Below are 20,883 nucleotides of genomic sequence, written 5' to 3'. Positions count from 1 at the left end.
TTCTCCTCACTAGAAAGTAAAGCCCCATAACAGCACAGATATTTTTTCACCCTCCCACTACAGTATCCTCATTGTCTGAAACAGTGCCTGGTACATAGGAGGCATTCAATAAATTTTTGTTGAATGAATGAATGAATGAATGAATGAGTTCCAGTTTGTGGTGAGACGAAGTAGCATATCTGGATGTGCGTTAGAAAAGAAAGGTGGCTTTTTTCCAGGTGGATTGCATCAGTAATTTAACGTTGGCACCATGGATGTAAAAGCCATCTTTGTGTTGCATTTTTCATATGTCTTCTCTATAGGTTCTCCTGCATGCAACTCTCTGATGAGAATAAGTGTGGCAGATACTGAGCCTTTCCAGCATGGCAGCAGTTCGTGTATTCAGTATGTCTGTCTTGTCCCTGGTATCCTGCCACGCGGTGCCCAGTGGTATTCCACAGTTCATACAGCATGCTGTCCCACCCACTTCAGGCATAACTCAGTGACTATCCCTGTACCATGGTTCTGTCACGTGAGTCCGGTTTCATCTGTGACTCTTTCTTCACTGTGCTTCATCTTCCCCTGAAGTTTCTTTTGCCCTTCCAACATTTCACTGGGGTCACTCCTATAGCTTTCCAGAGTCTTCAAATATAATTCAGCATCTTCCCATGTCTTAAAATTGCTAAATATTTCAGTTTCAAAACAAAGCTAAAAAACTTATTATATTCTTTAGTTGAAGGAATACTCAGAAATGTGTCTGGTTTTTAGAATTACTTGAATGCTCTTTAGTAAGTTCAAAATAGGTGACCGCTAAGGGTTCTAGGAGGTCTAAACATAATTTCAAAAAGACAAAGTAAGTAAGCACTGAGAAATTCATTCAGATCTTATAAACAGTCATTGCCCACTCCTGTCACTGTCAACACATGTAAATGAACAAGGTGGTTTTTCTGGGCCGTCTGGATGTATATACATTCCTTGGCCCATGAGATCTCCACACTTAGTTCAACCGTGGGAAAATACACGTAAACGTTTTGAGTCTATAAAGTGCATAGCAATAGTAAGACTGTAGATTTCTTTTCACTTACAGCCTCATCTCTCTTGCCTCAGATTTTATTTGCTGTGTGTCCTTCTACCACAAAGAACCGGCTTTTGTACTCACACCTGAATTTGAATCTAGTTTTACTTCTTCTTCTTTTTTTTTGTTTTACTTCTGTGGACTGAGTCCTATTTCCTATCACCATCCTTTTTAATATAGGGCTGATGGCTCCATGTCTCAGGGTTGTGAGAATCGCATGTCTTGCGCTGTGTCTTGGGTAATAAATGCTTGTTATTATTACCCTCATAGCTTGCCTATAATATTTAATATGGAAACTTCCCAGCATGCACAAAACTGGAGAGAATAGCTTATTGACTTTCAAAGTACAAGCTTCAACAGTTATCCGCCCCTGCCACTCATGTTTCATCTACCCCCATCCACTCCCCAGATAATTTTAAAACAAATCACAGATATCATGCCATTCATCCATTAATATTATAATATGTCTCTCTGAAGGCAATCCTTTTAAAAGGATAACAGTAAAATATTATCAGAGCTAATCATTTCTAAATAGTGTCAAATACCCAGTAGTTCATATTCAAATTTCCCAATTGTCACACAAGGTTTGGAGTTTTATTTTTTTTAACAGTTTGTTTAAATCTGCATCTAAATATGGTACATATCCTTTAATATTTTATTGGAAATATAATTAAGGTGTGGGAAGAGATTTTGCTATAAGAATGTTCATTGCAGTGCTGTTTGAAATGGGGAAAAAGTAAGATAACTTAATCTTAGATGAGTTATCTAATCTTAGATGAGTAACCCACAAAAAGGATCTACAACCTGACAATAGAACACATACAGCAATTGAAAAGGATACTGTAGAAAGATGCTATAATGAACAGAAAAGGTATTGGTAAGTGAGAGAAGTGGGTTATAAAACAGTATTTATACTTTCTATTTTGTTAATAAAGTATATATCTCAGAGGCCATGTATCTGAATGCTGAGGAAATGAGCAATTTTAATTTGCTCTTAGATTTTAGAATTAAATCTCATCTCTCTACGACGATCACGTATTACTCATGTAATAAAATGTTATTAAAGATAGAAATGCAGCAGCAGTGTCTCTTGGCAGTCGTTGGGTTTCATGCAGAGGTAGTTATGTTTGGCACGCTATGCTTTTTTCTTACCATGTGTTTCCTCATGTGATCTGCAGAGAAGTCCTCTGAGGCAAGAGGAGGCAAAAACCCTGGGAGGGTTTGTGTCTTCACCTGACGCCGGCGTGCAGCTCCACAAAAGCGCATTGAGAGGGCTATTGTTCACTGCTCGGGACACATGATCTCATGCGCTCTTTACATGCCATCCTGCCCACGTGGGAGGCAGAGAGACGTGCTGGGACTAGCCTTCCTTTTACAGAGGGGGAAACTGAGGCACAGAGAACCTGACTTTTTCCTCACACCACCTCTCAGGAAGATCGTAGGGACAGGTTTTGGCCCAGATGTCTGGTGCTGGCCATAACCTTGAGATTACGTTTGGCATCTCTTTGGAGTTTCACCATCTCAGTGTAGGTGTGTGAGGGGTGGGACCTACTCATGTCTGGCCAAGGGAGTGCTGAATCCTGCCTCAGTGTAACATACCACACCGCATTCTGTGGTTTGGGATCTGACCAAACTTGCTCAGGTTTTCCACACCCATTTAGGGTGGGATTGGCTTTTGCTTGTCTCTGCTTTCTGTGAACTGTTCACTTTCTGTCTCCTGTCATCTCCTCTAACCTTTGCTGCTGATGTCTGCAGCCCCTGAGTCTCTCTCAGTAAATGTCTCTTATGCTTAGCTCATGCCTTCCATGGCTCTCTGAGGCCCTTGCCTGGGACCTGCCTGTGTGATGTGCTGTCCCCTGTCTGCTATCCCCACACCAGCCGTCCCCACCACCCATCACACTCCTGCTTCCACGGTCTCCTCTTGGCTGGGCCCCACCTGTGCCCTGGAGCTGGTCCTGACTCCTCCTCGGAATTCTTATTTGCGCCCTGCAATTTAGTTGTCTACTTCTTGTTTTCTAAATATCCACCTTTTCTCCCCTAGACAACGGTGGGCCCCTCACAGGCAGACACTGTCAATATGATGGCAATGAAAACAGCTCTTATATGTGAGTGGGCACTTCTTGGGTACCAGGCCCAGAGCTGAGTAATTAACATATTTATCTCATTCAGGGATGGCAATAAACCTGTGCTACTATCCCATTTGACAGATGAAGAAACTGAAGCTCTGAGAGGTTGAGCAACTTGTCTAAAGTCACCTAGCTGGAAAGAGATAGAGAAAGAATTTTAACCTTATGTGCGCGACTGCAAAGCCCATACTTTTCCACATGGCACATACTCACTGTTGATTGCTTGATTCAGAGTTCCTTGAATGTTCTTTATGGTGATGTCCACGAGGGTCTCATTTCTTGGGGATACAAAAGCCTCCTGCAGATAAGATAGTAAGTACTCTCTCTGTCTGAAGCGTTCAGGCCTTGGCTCCTGTGAGCCCAGCTGGTTGGCTGGGATGCAAACACTCCAAGTTCTGTGAGTCCCTCTCACCCCCACATTCTTGCCTCTGCACATCCTTCAGAACCCCACAACTTCTCTCTCTCTCTCTCTCTCTCTCTCTCTCTCTCTCTCTCTCTCTCTCTCTCTCTCTCTCTTCCTTTTCCCTGGGGACACGAAAACAGCCAGAGGATGCCCCCTAGACCACATGGGTTCCTGGGGCTGCGGTCTGATATCTCTTGATAGAGTTGGTAAGAAAATGGAGCCAGAGATCAGCCAAAGGCCTCGAGGAGAGAATCCAGACTAAGACAGACCCCTCTCCACTCACCAGCTTCGCCCCCCCCGCCCCCCCCATATCCTGTCCCTTCCCAGCCATTCCCCCCCTCCCCCAAATGGAATCTTTCCTTCAGACTCCGGAGCCCCTGGGCTAAGCCCCACCCCGCTCTCAGCATCCTAAAGTTTGGGGGCTGCATTCAAGTGAGAGATTTTCAAGTAAGGGTGTGTTAGAAGGACTTATGCTGAGGGCACGTTTCCTGGAAGAACCGGGAAAAGGGGGCAGCCACCGCCACTGTCTCTGAGGACATCAGCATAGCTCCCTTCCAGACCCTCTACCCTTTCCCCCTCCCACCAGCCCGGGCGAACAGGGACCAAGCTTGCTTACTGTCACCTGACGCTGGGCAGCCGCTGATCCCATTGGTGGAGCCAGATTCAGTCTGGCTCTCCTGTTCCTTCTCGCCTTCTCTGCCTCTCTCTCCTCCACGCCGCTTTGATTTCGCTCTTGCCTCTCCTTGCGCTCGGCTGGAAACATCACCTCTCCGGGGGCAGCAGCGCGCTGCGGACCACGCAGGGGCTGCCCGCGGGGCATGGAAGAAGCCTCCTTGGCAGCTGTGAGAGGAGCAAGAGGAGCCAGCGAGCACTGCTGCCTGTGACCCAGGCGTCTGGCCGCTGCCCCTCTGCCGGGGGAGCCCACCACACAGAGGTCTCTCCTTTCCCTCCCTTCCAGGTCTTCCTCTGCAGAGCCCATCGGAGCCAGGTGAGTGCCCTTCCTCCCCAGAGCGTCCTGCTGTCAATCCCGAGAGGGACTCGGGTGGTTAGGGGCTAGGAGCTGGGGGCACCAGGTCCTGCCACTGCCTGTGGTGCCCACCTGGATTGCCAGGGCAGATGACCTTGTCCCGTTTCCCCCAGGCCCTTGGCCAAGGGGTTAAGAGCTGGATCCGGTCCCCGGGGCACCATAGTTCGTCACCCCATGACCATTCTGCTGCAGTCAGCAATGCCAACAGGGACAGCGGGTGGGGGGCAGCTTTTCCTCTGGCACACAGTGGCTTTCCTGAATGGGCATCGGTAAAGGGTACCAGTGTGTACACAGTGTATGCATGCTTTCGAGAAGACTGGAGGTTTGCTTGCGTAGCTAGTTCTGTCTGCATAAACTTAGGCTCATGTGTGGGTTTTGACTGCTGTGTGGCATGTCTAGGAACATATGCTTTTTGTATACGTGAGGCACATGTGTGGGGGATCACTTCTCTGAGTAGCCTGTGGGTACATGTAGGTGGGGACAGCGTGAAGCAGTATATTTATGGGGTGGACATATCGCTTGTCAGGCATGTGGGAGTACATGTTGATAGAGGGTTTCTATGTGGGAAGGTGCGACTCTGGAGCAGAAGGTGGTAGGTAGGTGGAGAATGTGGGCAGAAGCCCCTGTCTGTGGGCAAAGTCGCGTGGATGTGCAAACCTGTTGGCATGTGAAGGCTCAGGGATGGCAGAGGGTAGCCAGAGACAAACACATTTTCGAAGTCTGAGTTTTTGAGCCTGGAGAAGGTTTGAGAGCGAATACCAGAATATAGTCAGAGGTTGACATGTGTGTGAATGTACATGTGTGTGCAAGCAGGCGTATGGGGTGCCTGCCTTCTGTGGAGGTGGCATGCATGCATGTTGGATCCTGTGTCTTCCTTTTCCCCCAAATATGGCTTGTAAGAAGGTGTACATGCATACGTGTGTGCGTGAGCCTGTGGACATGCACATGCGTGGGTCTGCGTGGAGGTGACAGCTTGTGAAGGGAGAATTGCGGGACATTCTTAGAATGTGAAGGGTGACGGGGGGGGGGTACCTGAGTGCGTAGGTGAGTGTGTGGGGGTGAGAATGTCTGAGGAGGTGTGTGAAGCCTGTGGGTAGAAGATGTGGGTGGGCATGCTTGGTGCATACATGTGCGTGTGCACACGCATGTGCTCGCCTGCGTGTGGGTGTGTGAATGCTTGTGTCAGGGTGGATTCGCACGGGAGTGTGGGTGTTCCTCAGGTGTTGTCTCAACCTGTCCCTCACACCCTGCCCTTCCCCAGTCATCTGAGCTTGGAGAACTGGGGTTCGTGCCCACCCGACTTCACTGTTCTCCCAGTGTCACTCACGGCAACTCTCCCAAGCTCACATGGGCAGTAGTCTCAGCTCTCCTAGAACTGTACCGGCGAAAGGATGAGCCAGGTCCTGGAGATACCATCACCAAGCCCGGCTGCTCTATCTCTGGGAGACTGAGGCAGGAACAGGTGCCCACCCAGAGGGTGGGTGTGGATTGGATTCCATGTGAGTGGGAGGCAGCTGTGCTGGTGTGCATGCGTGTGTTTGCATGTGTGTGTGAGGGGGGGCTCATGCGTGTTTCCCTGGGGAGCTCTCACTGGGCAACTCCCCATTGCTCCACACCTGTCCCTGTGAATTACAAACTGGTTTATTATAGCACAGGTGTTTCTAGACACCCAATCCTACTCTGTTTTATTTTGGGGTGAATCCAGTAGCACTGTCATGCTTATTTACCACAGGATTCCCTGTGCACGAAGCCACTGGCATTTGGCTGCACCTCACAACAGGCAGGCATACGCTTTAGGGTAGGAAGCGAAGATGAAACCAGGACTCAGGTCACACTCTGGGGCAAGGAAGGGCCATCACTCATATTCTTCCCCCCGTGCCTGCCACCCAGGCAGCCCACGGGTTAATTTAGAGGTGCCAGGGTATGGAGCAGGCTTAATTGACAGGCAAGTGTGGGTTGGATCTTCTGGAAGCTATAAATAGATGTACCTGCTTCTGATGGCACAAGGTACCCTCACCCTGAGCAGTGCCTGGGCAAGTGGAGGAGAGGAAGAGGGAAGGAGGTGAAATGCAGCTGACACTCCAGAGCTCTGTGGTGTGTTGGGACTGGGTTTGAGGAAGAACTGGGAGGCATGAGCTCGACTGGGTACCAAGCAGATGCCCTGGAAGGAAGTCCAGCCCACACTCATGCTCTTGTCCCAGAAACAGTCCTTCTCTGCCCCTCTCACGTTGCTCCCCGAAGCTCCAATGAGCCAGGCCAACGTCAGGGCCAGAGTCAGCGCTTCCTAGATAAGCGCAGGTAAGAGTGATGGTAGTGTGGTCCTTTTACACCTGGAAGAGCAGCCAGCGGAAGCAGCGAAGGAGTGAGAGGAGGAGGTGATAGAAAATGCCATCGCTTAAAAGAAAAGGACCGGGGGGGGGGGTTTTGTCACTTCGAGGGGTAAAAAGTCTAACTATTGCACTGTGTTGTACAGCTGAAACGAATTCTAAAAATGTGTATTTCATAATAAAAAATAATTTAATAAAAAAAGAAAGAAAAGAACAGAAGGGGGAAAAACAAATAACGGTAAAACCATGTGCACCTATGCATACACACATGCCACACACATGCCACATGTGACACACATACGCGCACACACACTCGCATGAGGGAACACAACCTTAGCTTTATGACAAGGAGTTTGGGCTCCAGAGTCAGATAGTCTGAGTTCAAATCTTTTTCCAGCTGTGTGACTGTTGGCATCTTAGTACCCCCAGCCTCAGCGACCACATCTGTAAAATGGGGATAATAATAGCGCCTACTATTGTGAGCTTGCAGGAGATGATGTTTGTGAAATTATTAGCACATAGTCAGCCTGCAATAGATGTCAAAGGTAAAACTAATTATTTAAAAGAGTCAAGCCACCGAGGATGTGCTGAAAGGGAGAGTGATAATGAAAAAGTTATGGGTGGGAGAAGGGCTGTGGCTTGTACTGCCCTGCCACCACCAAGTGGATCCAAGTGTGTCTCTGTGGCACATGACACAACTCCCAGCCCTGTGTCATGGTGACCTCTGCTGAGTCACCCCGGAGAGTCGGAGGGCCTGAGTTCTAGAGCCCTGGCACCCCTCCCGACACCCTTGACCTCTTGGCTGCTTGCTGCCCTCTGCCTGCCTGCACCCTCAAACCCATCTCTTCGATAGGTGCTTCCTGTCTCCCCTACGCCTCGCACTGTTCTCTCCACCCCCACCCTTTTCTGTTTTAACGCCTGCTAGCTGAGAGCCCCCTCCTCGGCTCCATCTGCTGCAAATCTGTCTTGCCTGGCGTTTGCAGCATTCCCACTGCCTCTGCCACCTGTCAGGTACCGTCTGCTCTGCAGACCCCTCTGAGGACAGCCAAGAACCCCCTGGGGGGGGCACACCCCATCCCACCTTCAGTCCCCCACTAGCCTTCCCTGTGCACTCTTTCCATCAGACTTGATAGAAAGAGGTAGGTGCCATCAATGGGTCCTCAAGTTTCCACCTCGCAAGGGATGTTAGGAGCAAGATGTTCCAGAAAACTCTGTGGTGGGGAGGGAGGTGCTGATTCTCCCTGTCCCCTCAGTCCCCACGGGAGCCAAACCGGAGGGGAACATGGAGCTGCTGTCCACACCCCACAGCATTGAGGTCAACAACATCACCTGTGACTCTTTCCGCATCTCCTGGGCCATGGAGAACAGCGACCTGGAGAGGGTCACCCATTACTTCATCGACCTCAACAAGAAGGAGAATAAGAACTCCAACAAGTTCAAGCACCGGGTGAGTGAGGGAGCCGGGAGCGCCTCTTTCTCACACCTGCTCTTGAAGGAGGCAGGGCCTACAGGTGATAGTTGTAGGTTTGAAGAGGCCTGATTCCAATCCAGGCTCTCTTTACTGTGTAAACTTGGGAAAATTCTTTAACCTCTGCTGAGTCTGAGTCCTTCACTGGTAAAAAGGGGATAATGATAATGCTATCCCCCGCAGGCTGGTGAAGGCTTCTGGGAGGTAACGTTTGTGTGGTGTTTGGCTCAGGGCCCAGCACACAATGAACACTGTTATCAACACCGTTATCAGCATCATGACTGGGGCTCTGCACAAGTGAGAAAAGCCGGGGCAGGGCCACGACATTGCACCTGGGCATGGCCCCCGACTCAGCAAGCAACCTTATTGTTGACTGGGTGGGCAACATGGGCCGTGGGCAAGGGTTGGGCCCTTTGCTGGGTCCTCAGAGGTCTCCCGCAGGCCCCCGTGATCCTCTCTGCCCCTGGCCCTCTGGCCTGTTTGCTGGGTTTAGAAAAGGAATGTGAGAGAGTACCCCACTGGCTGGGGTGTCCTTTTCCTGGGTTAAAGCTGCTTTGGGGGCGGGTGGGAGGAAGGCTCCCATCTTCTAAGCTGGCAGAGAGGCAGGGAGGAGATTGAGGTGGAAAGGAGCTGGTTCCCACGACGACGGCATCATGTGGGTTACTTGCCCTCTCTCTCTTTGGAACTGGCTCCCCCCCCCCAATCTGGGTGTCTTTTGGCAGGCCAGTTGCCACGGTGACGTGAATGTTCACCACCACCCCCTTAAACCTCCCCCCCAAAGAATAAGGCATATTTTCCCTTCCTCCCTGGCTTCTCAGCATTGGCCGTTGCCGTGGAGACAGCACTGCAGTGTGCTGAGCTCTCGAAGTCTCCCTCGAAAACGGAGATCTCGGAGGTCTTGCCACCCTCAACTTTTCAAGCCTCCACCCCAGCAGCCTTTCTCCTCAGTTCCCAAGAGAACCGGCATCAGAGATTAAGGAGGGGTGTAGGCTGGGGAATTGTCTGTATGGCCTTCCCAATGGCCACTGCTTGCTTCTGCAGGAAAACAGCAACCAGGGCTCTGAGCCATCGAATCCTTGAAACTCTGGCCCTCCTTAGGAGGCATGGGACCATCTGGGGATAGAGGTCTGAGGGAATGCCAAGATTGAGCATGACCCCCAGTTTGACTCTTGGCTCTCTGTCTGCACCCCATGTCTCAGGATGTCCCAACCAAGCTTGTGGCCAAAGCCGTGCCACTGCCCATGACGGTGAGAGGCCACTGGTTCCTGAGCCCCCGCACAGAGTACAGTGTCGCGGTGCAGACTGCTGTGAAGCAGAGCGACGGGGAATACCTGGTGTCCGGCTGGAGCGAGACGGTGGAGTTCTGCACTGGGGGTGAGGCCCTGCCGTCCTGCTGCTTCGGCACTTCGGTTTAGTTATGATCAGGAGGGGGCTTCTTCTTAACCCAGCAGACACCATGACCACCTGCTGTACACCAGCACCAGGCTTAGGCCGTCAGGGAGACACAGGTGGATGAGACCTGCCCCTGCCCTGCCAAAGCCTGCAGACTGATGCAGGAGGCAGATGTGAACACAGCTTATTATAGTGACAACACTACTTTCATGAAGGGATGGAGTCGCTTTTCTGGCTTGGGGAGAGCATATTTTTGGGGGGGATTGTGGTAAAATACACATAACATAAAAGTTACCATCTTAACCATTTTTTTTAAGATTTTTTTTAATTGGGGTATTGGGGGGAAGGGAACAGTGCTGGGGAATTGGGGGAAGGGGAACATACAAGTTGCTGTCATTTTGTTCTTCAGTCTAGTTGTGGAGGACGTTGCTTCACTGGCCCAAGTTGGCACCATCATTGCGCTCTTCCCGGGCAAGGCAGATCAGTCGCCGGCTTCTGGACGGCCGCTCACTGCGGCTGCTGGCCACTCACGCTGGCTGCTGGCTACACATGGTAGCCCATGGCAATCCACTGCCACAGGGGCTGCAGCCTACGCCGTTGCCGGCGACTCACGGGCAGCCCAGCTCCAGGTTGAGCTGTTGTTCAGCATCTTAGCTGTAGAGGGCAGTGTCACTGGCCCTCATATGTGGGATCCGAACCGGGGCCCTCTGGCATCCCGAGCCAGTTCCTAACCATTGCGCCACTCGGCCAGCCCTTAACCATTTTTAAGTGTACATTTCAGTGGTGTTAAGTCCATTCACATTGGGATGCAACTGGTCTCCAGAATTTTTCATCTTCCCAAATTGAAACGCTATACCCATTAAACAACAACTCTGCCTCTCCCCTTACTCCAGTCCCTACAACCACCATTTCTCTTTCTGTCTCTAAATTTGACCCTTCTCGGTACCTCATGTGAGGGGATTCACGCAGTATTCATCCTTCTGTGACTGGCTTATTCATTTAGCATCATGTCCTCAAGGTTCATCCATGTTGTAGCATGTGTCAGGATTTTCTTCCTTCTTAAGGTGGAATAATATGGCATCGTGTGGCTAAACTGCGTTTTGCCTATCAGTCGTTGGTCGATGGAAGCTTTGTCACATTTTGCTTGTCCTAACCTCCGCTTAGCCTGGGAAAATGGTCCTTATTCAGTGGTTGCCCAAACTCTCTTAGCAGAACTTAGCTTGGAAATTCCAGCATGAACAAACACCAGGCTCATGAGTACTTGTTCATTGATGACCCAGGATCTGCCCCACAATATTCCACTCTTTTGTGTCCATGGTGAGAATTGCCCCAGATCTCTCTCTGTCACAAGAAAGGGGGTGGGGGGACGTTCTTAGCCCTGGGCCTATGATGCTGCTGGCTCCACCCTCTGCCAAGGCCTGTGCCTCATCTCCTTGAGCTGCCCTTCTGTTTTGAGTGGTGAACTTCTCTTAGCTCGGCTGCGAACCCCACTCTCTGGAGGTTCTCCCACTCTCTGTGGGGAAAGCCTCTTGGTTTACCCCAGAACTCCATGTGTAGTAGGAGTTTAATTCAAACGGGGGAGCTGGGGATGGCTGCAGTCCAGACCACACTCCTCTTGTCAAACCCAGCACCCTGGCCAGGGCTGCATGAACAAAGAGGAAAGGGAATCTTTTCCTAATTTGTACAGAGGCGCTGTCTAGGCTAGCAGCAGCCCTGCTTGGGCCCCTGGTCTCTGGCCTCTGGCCCTCGCCCCTGGGAGGGTCTAGTTTCACTACCTTGTTCCCAGGTTTCTGTGTTTTTCCTGGGTTGCTGAAGTGGAGTCATTGCCCCAGACATGGTCTGTCTAAGCCTTCACCGCAGTTCTCCATAGGCTCTCCATGAGCCCCCACTTGTAATAACAACTGGCTTCCATGTAGTGGTGCAGGCAGCCTCCTACCTGCTGGGTTTGAGGGGCTTGTCGCTAAAGGACCTCAAATTCTCCCTTTCTTGGCCTTTCTTTTGCCTGCTGGTCCCCCTTTCACACGAGGATGGCCTGGGATTAGAGGCCCTGGAGCCCATCATGATTGCATAACTGGACAGCCCTGCCCCTTGTCTGACACAGAGCCCTGAGCCTCGGGCACTGAGGGCACAGACAGCATCTGGCTGGCCCATTTCCATGTGGTCCAAGGTGCTGTGGCTGTTTGGCGTCCCCTGCCTGTCTGAGCACAGAGGTGGGCTAATGTTCGCAGGGGGGAGGGGCTGCAATCCCCAAGCACTCTCGGCTCACCCACCTGCACTCTTACAGATTATGCCAAGGAGCACCTGGCACAGCTGCAGGAGAAGGCTGAGCAGATCGCAGGCCGCATGCTGCGCTTCTCCGTCTTCTACCGCAACCATCACAAGGAGTACTTCCAGCATGCCAGGTGAGCAAGGCCCTGCATGGCCCACCAGGTCCCTCCCCCCTCCCCCAGCTCTGCCTCAGCCACGCCAGGCTGTCTGACATCATCCCAACCCTGTCAGTTGCCAGACCTCTGCAGTGAGCTGCCATGCCCTCCCATTACAGGCTGGCTCTGGGTGAGTGGGTGTGTGGGAGGCCTCGTGGCCTGGGATTGGGCTCTGGGAAGGAGAGGGCACTCAGGATGGGGCTGCCTGGGGCACTGTACAACCAGGCCTGGGTGAGTGCTATCCTGGGTGGCATCCTCCTGGGGGCAGTTCCTGTTGCTGGGTTCTAATGCGGCAGGTCAGCAGCTATGTCTCCAGTTCAGGCCCTGGGTCCCAAGGGGAGGGGTCAGAGGGGCACAAAGTGTGAGTGGGTTCTGAGCATGAAGGGTCAGAGACCTCACATAGTGTCTGGGGAGCCTGGAGGTTCCAGGGCATGTCCCAGGCAGCCCTTAGGGTGGTCCAGGAAATGCAAGGATGAGGGTTGGTGGACCCCACACCTATCATTCAACCCAAGCAGCTTTAATTTTATTGCCCATGGCCCGCTTATGTATAATTTCCTTTGGGAAAAAAGAGATTGCATCTAAAAACGTTCGATCCAATTGACGATTCCATTCAATACCCTCAGCTTACATACAGGGAGCTTGAGGCCCAGAGGGCCAACAAGTCATTAGCCACTTAGACAGCCAGGACCAGGCAAAAGTGAGGCTGGACCTGGGGCTGCCCATCTTCCCCAAGCCTGCTGACGCTGCTCCAAGTCCATTTCCATGTAAGACTGGGCCAGGGCAAGCCACCGCCAGTACCGTCTTTATCATTGATTGCATCAACTGGGGTGGGCATTTTGACCCTTCTCCAGGCAACGGAGGCCTCAGGGGTTTTGGTGTTTGTACTCAAGAAAAGAGGCAGTGAGATGAGTGGTGTGGACTCTGGCCCAGTTTGGGGTCCTCCATCAGCAAGCAAGAAAGAGATAGAGAGCACCCATGTGTGCCAGGAATAAAGGCAGAGTCTTCCTCCTGAAAACCTCAGAGTCTATTGGGGGACAGTACCAACAGATGGAATGTCATAAGTGTGTGTGCTCATTGAGTAAAATTCAGTGTCCTGCACGTAGTAGGCAGTCAACATTTTGTTGAATGTACCTGATATTCCTGGGATGTTTTAGCGAGGAGGGGACACCTGTGCTGGGCCTTGAAGGATGAATAGAAGTTTGCCAGGCCAGGTGGCGAAAGCTGGGAAGGGCAATCCAGGCAGAGGGAAGAGCAATACAAAGGCACAGAGGCAGGAAAGAGCTGGGGCGGGGTTCCCATGCGGCTGGAGGATGTCAACTGTGGGTGTGGAGGTGGTAGGCGCTGGAGCCAGAAGGACCAGATCCTGACGGCTCTGCGTTTCACTCAAGCTCCATCAGAGCGTTTTATGCTGGGGAACAGCAGGTTCAGACCTCTCCTCTGTGAAGGAGTGGGCTGGCTCAGCCCGTCTCCAGGGCCCTCCCTGCTCTCACATTCTGGTATGTTCTATTTGTGACGGGTGGAGGCGGTGGCTGGTGGGAGAGCCAGGAGCTGGGCTGGCTCCCTTTTCATCACGCACAGCAGCCAAGCCTCTGCCCAGCTAACCAGTGGCATTTTCTCTTCCTTTTGGCATTTTCCCCGGGGTGGGCAGGACCCATTGCGGGAACATGCTGCAGCCTTACCTGAAGGACAACAGCGGCAGCCACGGTTCCCCCACCAGCGGCATGCTCCACGGAGTCTTCTTCAGCTGCAACACGGAGTTCAACACGGGCCAGCCCCCTCAGGACTCTCCCTACGGCCGCTGGCGCTTCCAGATTCCCGCCCAGCGCCTTTTCAACCCCAGCACCAACCTCTACTTTGCAGACTTCTACTGTATGTACACAGCCTACCACTATGCCATCCTGGTTCTGGCCCCCAAGGGCTCCCTGGGGGACCGCTTCTGCCGAGACCGCCTGCCCCTCCTGGACATTGCCTGCAACAAGTTCCTGACCTGCAGTGTGGAGGATGGGGAGCTGGTCTTCCGCCATGCCCAGGACCTCATCCTGGAGATCATCTACACTGAACCCGTCGACCTGTCCCTGGGCACCCTGGGAGAGATCAGCGGCCATCAGCTCATGAGCCTGTCCACTGCCGACGCCAAGAAAGACCCCAGCTGCAAGACCTGCAACATCAGTGTGGGCCGCTAGGGACTCCTGGGGAGCTGCGGAGCTAGGGAGAGATGACAGGCAGGGCGCAGTGGGTGGCATAGGTTCAGGGAGCTGGCTTTCTCTCCCCTATCACCCTGCTCCCTCCATGCCTTCGGTCTCCCCCTCCCTCACCCCTGGGCATTAGAGGCAGCAGAGGGTGGTCCCCTTGGTAGGCCTGATAGACCTGGAAAGGCTCTTAGCCTCTGTAGCTTGGTGGGGGGTTGGATTTCTGGAGACTTCCCCTTTCCTCTGGTTTCCCAGTCCTGCTGTTTCTTGCTTTCTCCCAGGCCTCCATCTCATGGAGACTTGCGGCCTTCCGGGCCTTCCAGGCCAAAGCCCATGTGTAGCTTGCCTGCCTCCAGAGGCAACACGGAGAGCTGTGGGGTGCTCTTCCTTAGCCCCACCCACCCCACTCAGGTCCACCACAGGATGCCCCTGCCCACTCAGCTGGGCCTGGGGGCTTCCCACTCCAGGTCTGGCCCCGTCCCTCTATAAATAATCTCCTGCACTGCTGTGACCCCAGCTGCTCCTGACCCAAAGCACCTCCTCCTGCATGGGGAGAGTTGTCCCTTCCCTTTCCCCCATCTTGTCACCTGCACTCAGAGGCCCTCTTTTTCCTCTTGGCTTTGGGGCATCCAAGCTGTTGGAGTTTTTCGTTTCATCTATCTGAAGATGACAGAGACCCCAGCAGACTTTCTCTCTTGCTCAGAGCACTGGGGCCTGGAACGGCAGCCGCTGGGGTTGAGGAGGGGGAAAGAGACCCCTGAGACCCAGAACAGCCCCTTCCTTAGGCAGAGCATGGGCTGCCTTCCACCCTGAGGGGACCTGGTGTGGAACTAGGCCTAAGGGCTTTCTCGCAGAGCCCCGGCACCTGCCTGGCTGTGCACTTTCCTTGCTGTCTCTGCCACGGTGCCGCGACTGCACTGTGCCTGTGTGTGATCTGGACTGTGGCTTCCCCGCCACCCCACCTCGTGCCCCTGCCCACTGGCGCTGTCCCCGCCACCCCCTTCCTCGAGCCTATTGGCGGAGAGCCCCTTCCCTGGGGAACTCTTGTTGAAGACTTTCCCAGGCCTAATAAGTGTTTTTACCTATTTCCTACTTTTGTACGGGTCATGAGGGTGGTGAGGGTGGACCCCCTGAGACAAGCAGACCAGGTGGGGTGACGGGGAGAGGTGTCGATGGAGGCAACTAGCTATTGGGGGATGACGGAGGTGACGTCAGGCAGAAGAGAGCAGCCTCCACAGTGACAGCCAGATTTCTGTGATGAAGGACAGAAGGAGCCCGCAGGCCAACAAGGCCATATCTCAGTAAGGGGCAGGTGAGGCAGCTGGTCGCCTCTTCTGTGGCCACAGGGAGTGCTGTGGTTAGCTGTCTCTGTGGCATGGATGAGATCAGGGGGGCCTGGGAAATGCGTGGAGAAGGAGAGGACAGGGGCCCCCAGGCCCTTTCCCCCTCTGCTGGCAGCGTTGCTGTGGGGGTGGCTCGCTGCCCTCCCCTGGCCCGGAGTCTGCCCCTGGCTGGGGCATGCCCGCCTGTGCTGTGCTTGCGTTGTGCATCAATAAACCACCATGGCCTGAGAGCTCCGCCTCTCCTTGGGCTCTGGAAGGGTAGGTGGGCAAGTTATATAATCATAGAGGAGCTCACATAGGGATGGCCCCAGGACAGGCTGCCCAGAACTGTCTCCAGGGGTGTTCCAAATCTTGCTACGGGAGGTGGGGCTCAGGAAGCAAAGCCACATCCCCAGCCCGGAAAGGACTTGGGAAGTCATTTGGACCTACTCTGTACTTTGCAAGTGGGGAGACAGGCCTCTTAGGGAAAAACCGGTAGGAATCTGGAAGCCTAGCCAAGGTCCCCAAGCAGCCCCCCCACACGCACACATGGAGCCCTTCCCACTGCAGCGTCAGACCCAAAGGCCACTGACTTTCCTTCCTCCAGAGCCCGTGTCCCCTCCCCAGCAGGGCTTCTCATTTGCAGATCTGTCACCTCTACATTTATTATTATAGACTTATTAAAATGACCCTCTTCGGGAGTGGAAAGGTTCCAGAAAAATCAGAGTCACCTCTCTGACATTGCCCGGCTCAGGGCCAGCGAACACGTGTCACCCAGAGCTTGAGCACAGCCTCCTGGGGCTAGGAAGGAGAGCTGAAGGGCAAAGGACCACTTCCTGAGGACCTACTATATGCCAGGCATCGCGCCAGGTTCTTTCATACATCAGCTCATTTAGTCTTCACAATGGCCCTGTGCTGTATTTCCATTTACCAGATGAAGAAATTGAGGTACAAAAAAGTTAAAAGGTTTGCCCATGTCTTACAGTCAGTAGGTCACAGTGGTCAGAAGCTGGAGTTTTCCCATTTCACTGCCCTGTGTCCCCTAGTGTGTGCCAGGTCCATTTGAGACAGTAAGACCCGGCAGTACCCATCTCAGACAGTGACCCTCCCAAGGGTCTCCTACATCTCTTCCAAGGCCATGCCTAGCTCCTGAATAACACCAGGGGGGGATGTGGAGTCACAAATGGCCCAGGAGGCTGATTTGAAGAGGTTTGGGCATCAGCTGGAGTCCAGAATTCCCAGGACAGGGAGTGACCACCAGGGTACATCCTTCCACCACCACCCCCGCCGCACCCCACTAACTGAGTGTCCTCCAGAGGCACAAGCTTCAGTCTTCCTTTTTAGAACCCTTCTGGTTTTCTTAGGAGGAGAGATTGGCTCCCAGTGTCCTTAGTGGGGGATGAAGGCAGCCAGCTGGCTGCACTGGACGGAGTGCGGTGTGCAGGTTTCCTCCAGAGAGCCTGCTCCTCCGTCTTCTCTCCAGATGGCCGCTTTCTGGCGCCCACCCACCCTGGCTGCTGGAAGTGTCCATCAGACCAAACTGGGTCAAGGTATCTGTCGGAGTCTGCCCTCCGGCTCCTTATGGCCTGTGTCCCTCTAATAGGAGTGAGGTCTGTGTGGACACACACACACACACACACACACACACACACACACACACACACACCTTCCCTGGGCTGGATTTAGAAGGCAGCTTTGGTGACCACAGAGAGCTGCAAGGTGAGGGACAACCTTGGACTGCAGCTGCCACTGTCCAGCACAGGGACCCCGAGTTGGCCCTGCTCCAGTGCAAAAAGGGAGGGAAAATGATGGGGTGGCCACCAAGGGGCACCTCTGAGTTACAAGTGGGGTGTCCTGCTGTGCAGGTATAGACACGTAGAAACAGCCAACACATATACATGGCCACATGCACACTAATGCTCCCATCTCTCTCTCTTCCCCGCCCCCCTCCCCCTCCGCCCAGACACTTACACTTCCCTGCCAGTTCCTTTCCTCCTGTGCCAGCATCTTTCTTTGAATCCTGGAGGGATGACAGGCCCCTCCACCCCAAGGTAGTGGGAGGGGAGTTGCCCGCTCTGAGGACCCTGACAGTGTCATCTGGCTTCGGTTATGTGTCTTTTCTCCATGTTAGGAAAAGAGATGGCTGGGGTCCCAAGGAGAGGGACAAGAAGGGACTATTCCCCCAAAATGGAGGGAGGCCTTCAGGAAGCTGAGCTGAGGTGATTGGCCATAAAATAGCTTGGCCACAGCATCTGCAGGAGATTGGAACCAGATGTTCCTGGGATGGGGGAGGGGAGGGCGTGGGGCTGGGAGGGGCTGGAGCAGAAGCACACTGGTCAGCAGAAAGCTGGGTTGGGGGCCTCGTGGATCTCGGGGTAAACATCTGGCTGTCCTCTCCGCCCCCCCCCCAGCCCCCCAGAAGTCAGGCACTACTATTTTTGCAAACTGGAACAGCAAACCTTTTCACGGATTCTGGAGTCAGCCCTGTGTGTCGGGACAGTCAAGCACAGGGTGTGACTTGGGAGGTGCCCAGAAAGGCTACCAGCTAGCCAGAAATATGTCTTCTGCTTCCCAAGCCCCGCCTTGCTGTGGGTTAAGCATTGTCCTCTCTGGCGGGAGTGGTTCTGTGCTAAGCTCCTGATGCCCGAGTAGAAACTCATGTACCCAGAAGTTTCCTTATAGCAGAGGAAGAGAGTTGTTCAGAAACTGGAAAACTGTCTGGCAGAGGAAAAGAAAAGAAGGCCCATTTCTGGAGAGCCCCCTGGTTTGCCTGGCACGGGGACACATTCCCTTCAAAGGTTATCTCATTCCTCCCTTGAAACCCTGTGAGGTGCCACCATCCCATGTGTTTAGATGAAGAAACCAAGGCTCAGAGTGGTGAAATGACTCACCCAGGGACACACAGCACTCAAGTGGTAGAGCTTGTGTTCAAAACCGGCTGTGTTTGCGTTGAAGCTTGTGACACCTTTTGTGGTGTGAAGGGGAAGGGAAGGGAAACGGAGAGAAAAGGGAGTGGTGAGCAAGCAGTGCAAGGGCATCAACTTTCCTGCTTCTACAGTAGAGCCAACACTTGGCCCTGGAAGCCCCCACCGCTGCTGAGGGCCCCAGTCCTCAGGCTTCCTGGAGACTGGAAGCTGGATTTTCTCCTTGGCTGTGGCAGGAAGGGCTGCTGGGGAAAGATGACAGACAGGCTTAGGGAACGGAGGCCCAGGGAGGGGCAGCTGGCCAACGTCACAGGGCAAAGCACAGCAGAGCCAGGTCTCGATTGCCAGACTGGTACTGTCATCCTGTCCTCCCAGGGCTAGAGAGGTGCTCCCAGAGGGAGGAGACGGAAGTGCTGGGGTATGTGGTTATCTCAACCTAGTTATCTCAACCTGATTACATGGGTTGGGAGCACAGTCTGGGGCAGGTCCATCTTAGCTCTTTCACTGCCAGCTATGTACTTAGGATCCAGGGGGACCCAGGGGAAACTCAGGGCCTTGGAGACAGTTGGAGCAAGGGTGGTTTCCTCTGACGCACAATCACCTGAGTCGATGGGTGGCTGAGCTGGAGTCGGTTTAGTTTAGAACCCGAAGCAGCCAGGTGAGGGCGAGCTGGGCCCTGAAAACACATTAATTAAATTCTGGAATATGTATCAATGGCTGGCAGCCAGCTCCTAAGCAGATTCCACCGCCAGGTGGCAGCCTCTGAAGATGGAAAGACTGGAGGGCCCAGCAGCCCAGATCCCTGAGTCATTAGAGAGGTCCACGTCCATGGTAATAATGGTCTTGGGACAGTTGCCGAGGAGGGGGTGGGTGGGCGGGAGCTGCACGGGGCAATCCTGAGCTGCTTCGGCTGTGGTGTTTGTTCCCAGGAGCCCTGTTTGGGGTGGGCCGAAGCCCCACAGTCTGGGTTAGGTTATGATCCTGGCTCCTTCTGGACATGTGGCTTGTGAACAGGCAGTGTGGTTCTCTGAGCTTCAGGGGAACCTGGAGGGCTGGTGAGGAGAGCTGTGACCACTGACTACAAATTCGACTGTGGAGGAGCTGATGCCAAGTCGGTTGGCACAGTGTCTAGGTGAGATGCCCAGGCATCTCCAACAGTTTGGGGGCCTTGCCATTCTGCTCATGGCCCTCCAGGCTGTCCTGAGTACCCTAATCAGAGGCGGTAGAGGCATGGAGGGGTGGCTGTGACATCATAGCTTGTGACCTCACTGGAGCATTACGCAGAAACCCCCTCTGGCCATGGCTCACTTCCTCGCAGTGCTTCACAGCCTCACCTGCCATCAGGACCAGAAGACAGGGCTACAGCCTGACCGTGGGAGCAATTGGCTTCCTGGAAGGAGAGAGTTCTGTGTGTATATCAGCAATGTGTCTGGTTTCTGCTGCTGCTTTCTGCTCAAAGGGTTAATATGGGGTGCATCATGCCACAGTGCTCTCTGGGTGCGGGTCCCCCCACATAGTCCTGGCAACATCTGGCACAACACCTGCCCCTGCTATAGTAGGAACTTGGGGCCAGTAAAAGACCTATAAGACCTATAGTCCCACTGAAGGCTCTCAGGGAGCCGGAGGGCGGGGGTGGGGGGTTGGAGCAGGCTGCCAGGTCTCTTGGGAATCTGGGCATGGCCAGCCCGGGTATAAGAACCTGGGTCCGCTCTTGACTTTCTTTCCCTGTGAGATCCATGTAGAGAAAGGGGAGAGAGAGGCTCCTTTGAAGGAAAGGAGCAGGGATGTGGTTTCTCCCCTCACGGCGTCTGGGGGGAGACAGGTCCGAGCCTCCCCGCTGGCTGGCTGGGAGGAGGAAACCAGACAAGACAAGACACAGCCTTGGGTTGCCTTGGGAGAGGGGGCCAGAGCTGGAATGTTTGCTTAGTGTCTGGCTCTTGTCTCCCTAAGAGAAGGACTCACGGGGGCCAGCACTTGATGTCTGACATTCAGGAAGGTAGGCACTGGGGCCAGCTCTGGCTGGTGCCAGTTTTCTGGCTCCTGGTGAGCTCCCCTCGCTGGACACCCTTACAGACCCCCTACTGCTCCCCCAGACTCAGAGACAGAAAACCCAGATGGACGCTGGATGGACAACACAGGCCTATTCCTTTGTAGACCTCCTCCCTTCCCACCGCACGGCCTTTCACAGAATGTTCCACCCCTCCCGTTGTGTGGGAGGGCTGTGTGCA

General features: G+C 53.5%; 1 protein-coding gene across 2 annotated transcripts; it reads left to right on the top strand.

The window, feature by feature from the left end:
• Nucleotides 1–4,295: 4,295 nt before the first annotated feature.
• Nucleotides 4,296–15,982, top strand: PHYHIP (phytanoyl-CoA 2-hydroxylase interacting protein). Of its 2 annotated transcripts, none has more exons than XM_019641989.1 (5): nt 4,296–4,571; nt 8,191–8,384; nt 9,605–9,779; nt 12,082–12,199; nt 13,869–15,982. In XM_019641989.1, exons 2-5 carry the CDS (start codon nt 8,220–8,222, stop codon nt 14,401–14,403), a joined length of 993 nt encoding a protein of 330 aa, XP_019497534.1. In that variant the 5' UTR covers nt 4,296–4,571; nt 8,191–8,219; the 3' UTR covers nt 14,404–15,982. The 2 variants fall into 2 exon arrangements, with proteins under 2 accessions (XP_019497534.1, XP_019497535.1); XM_019641990.1 differs by lacking the exon at nt 4,296–4,571 and adding an exon at nt 5,733–6,109.
• Nucleotides 15,983–20,883: the final 4,901 nt, after the last annotated feature.

This window comes from Hipposideros armiger, unplaced genomic scaffold (genome assembly GCF_001890085.2).
Source record: "Hipposideros armiger isolate ML-2016 unplaced genomic scaffold, ASM189008v1 scaffold_64, whole genome shotgun sequence".
Lineage (NCBI taxonomy): Eukaryota > Metazoa > Chordata > Mammalia > Chiroptera > Hipposideridae > Hipposideros > Hipposideros armiger.
The sequence above is the reverse complement of the archived record's forward strand: the minus strand, read 5'-3'. Positions and strand labels throughout refer to the sequence as shown.

Excerpts from the sequence above, each read along its gene's own strand:
- PHYHIP (XM_019641989.1), top strand. The coding sequence starts at position 8,220 with ATGGAGCTGCTGTCCACACCCCACAGCATTGAGGTCAACAACATCACC. Across the intron at positions 9,780-12,081 it reads GGTGGAGTTCTGCACTGGGG|ATTATGCCAAGGAGCACCTG; the intron begins GTGAGGCCCTGC and ends GCACTCTTACAG. Across the intron at positions 12,200-13,868 it reads GAGTACTTCCAGCATGCCAG|GACCCATTGCGGGAACATGC; the intron begins GTGAGCAAGGCC and ends CGGGGTGGGCAG.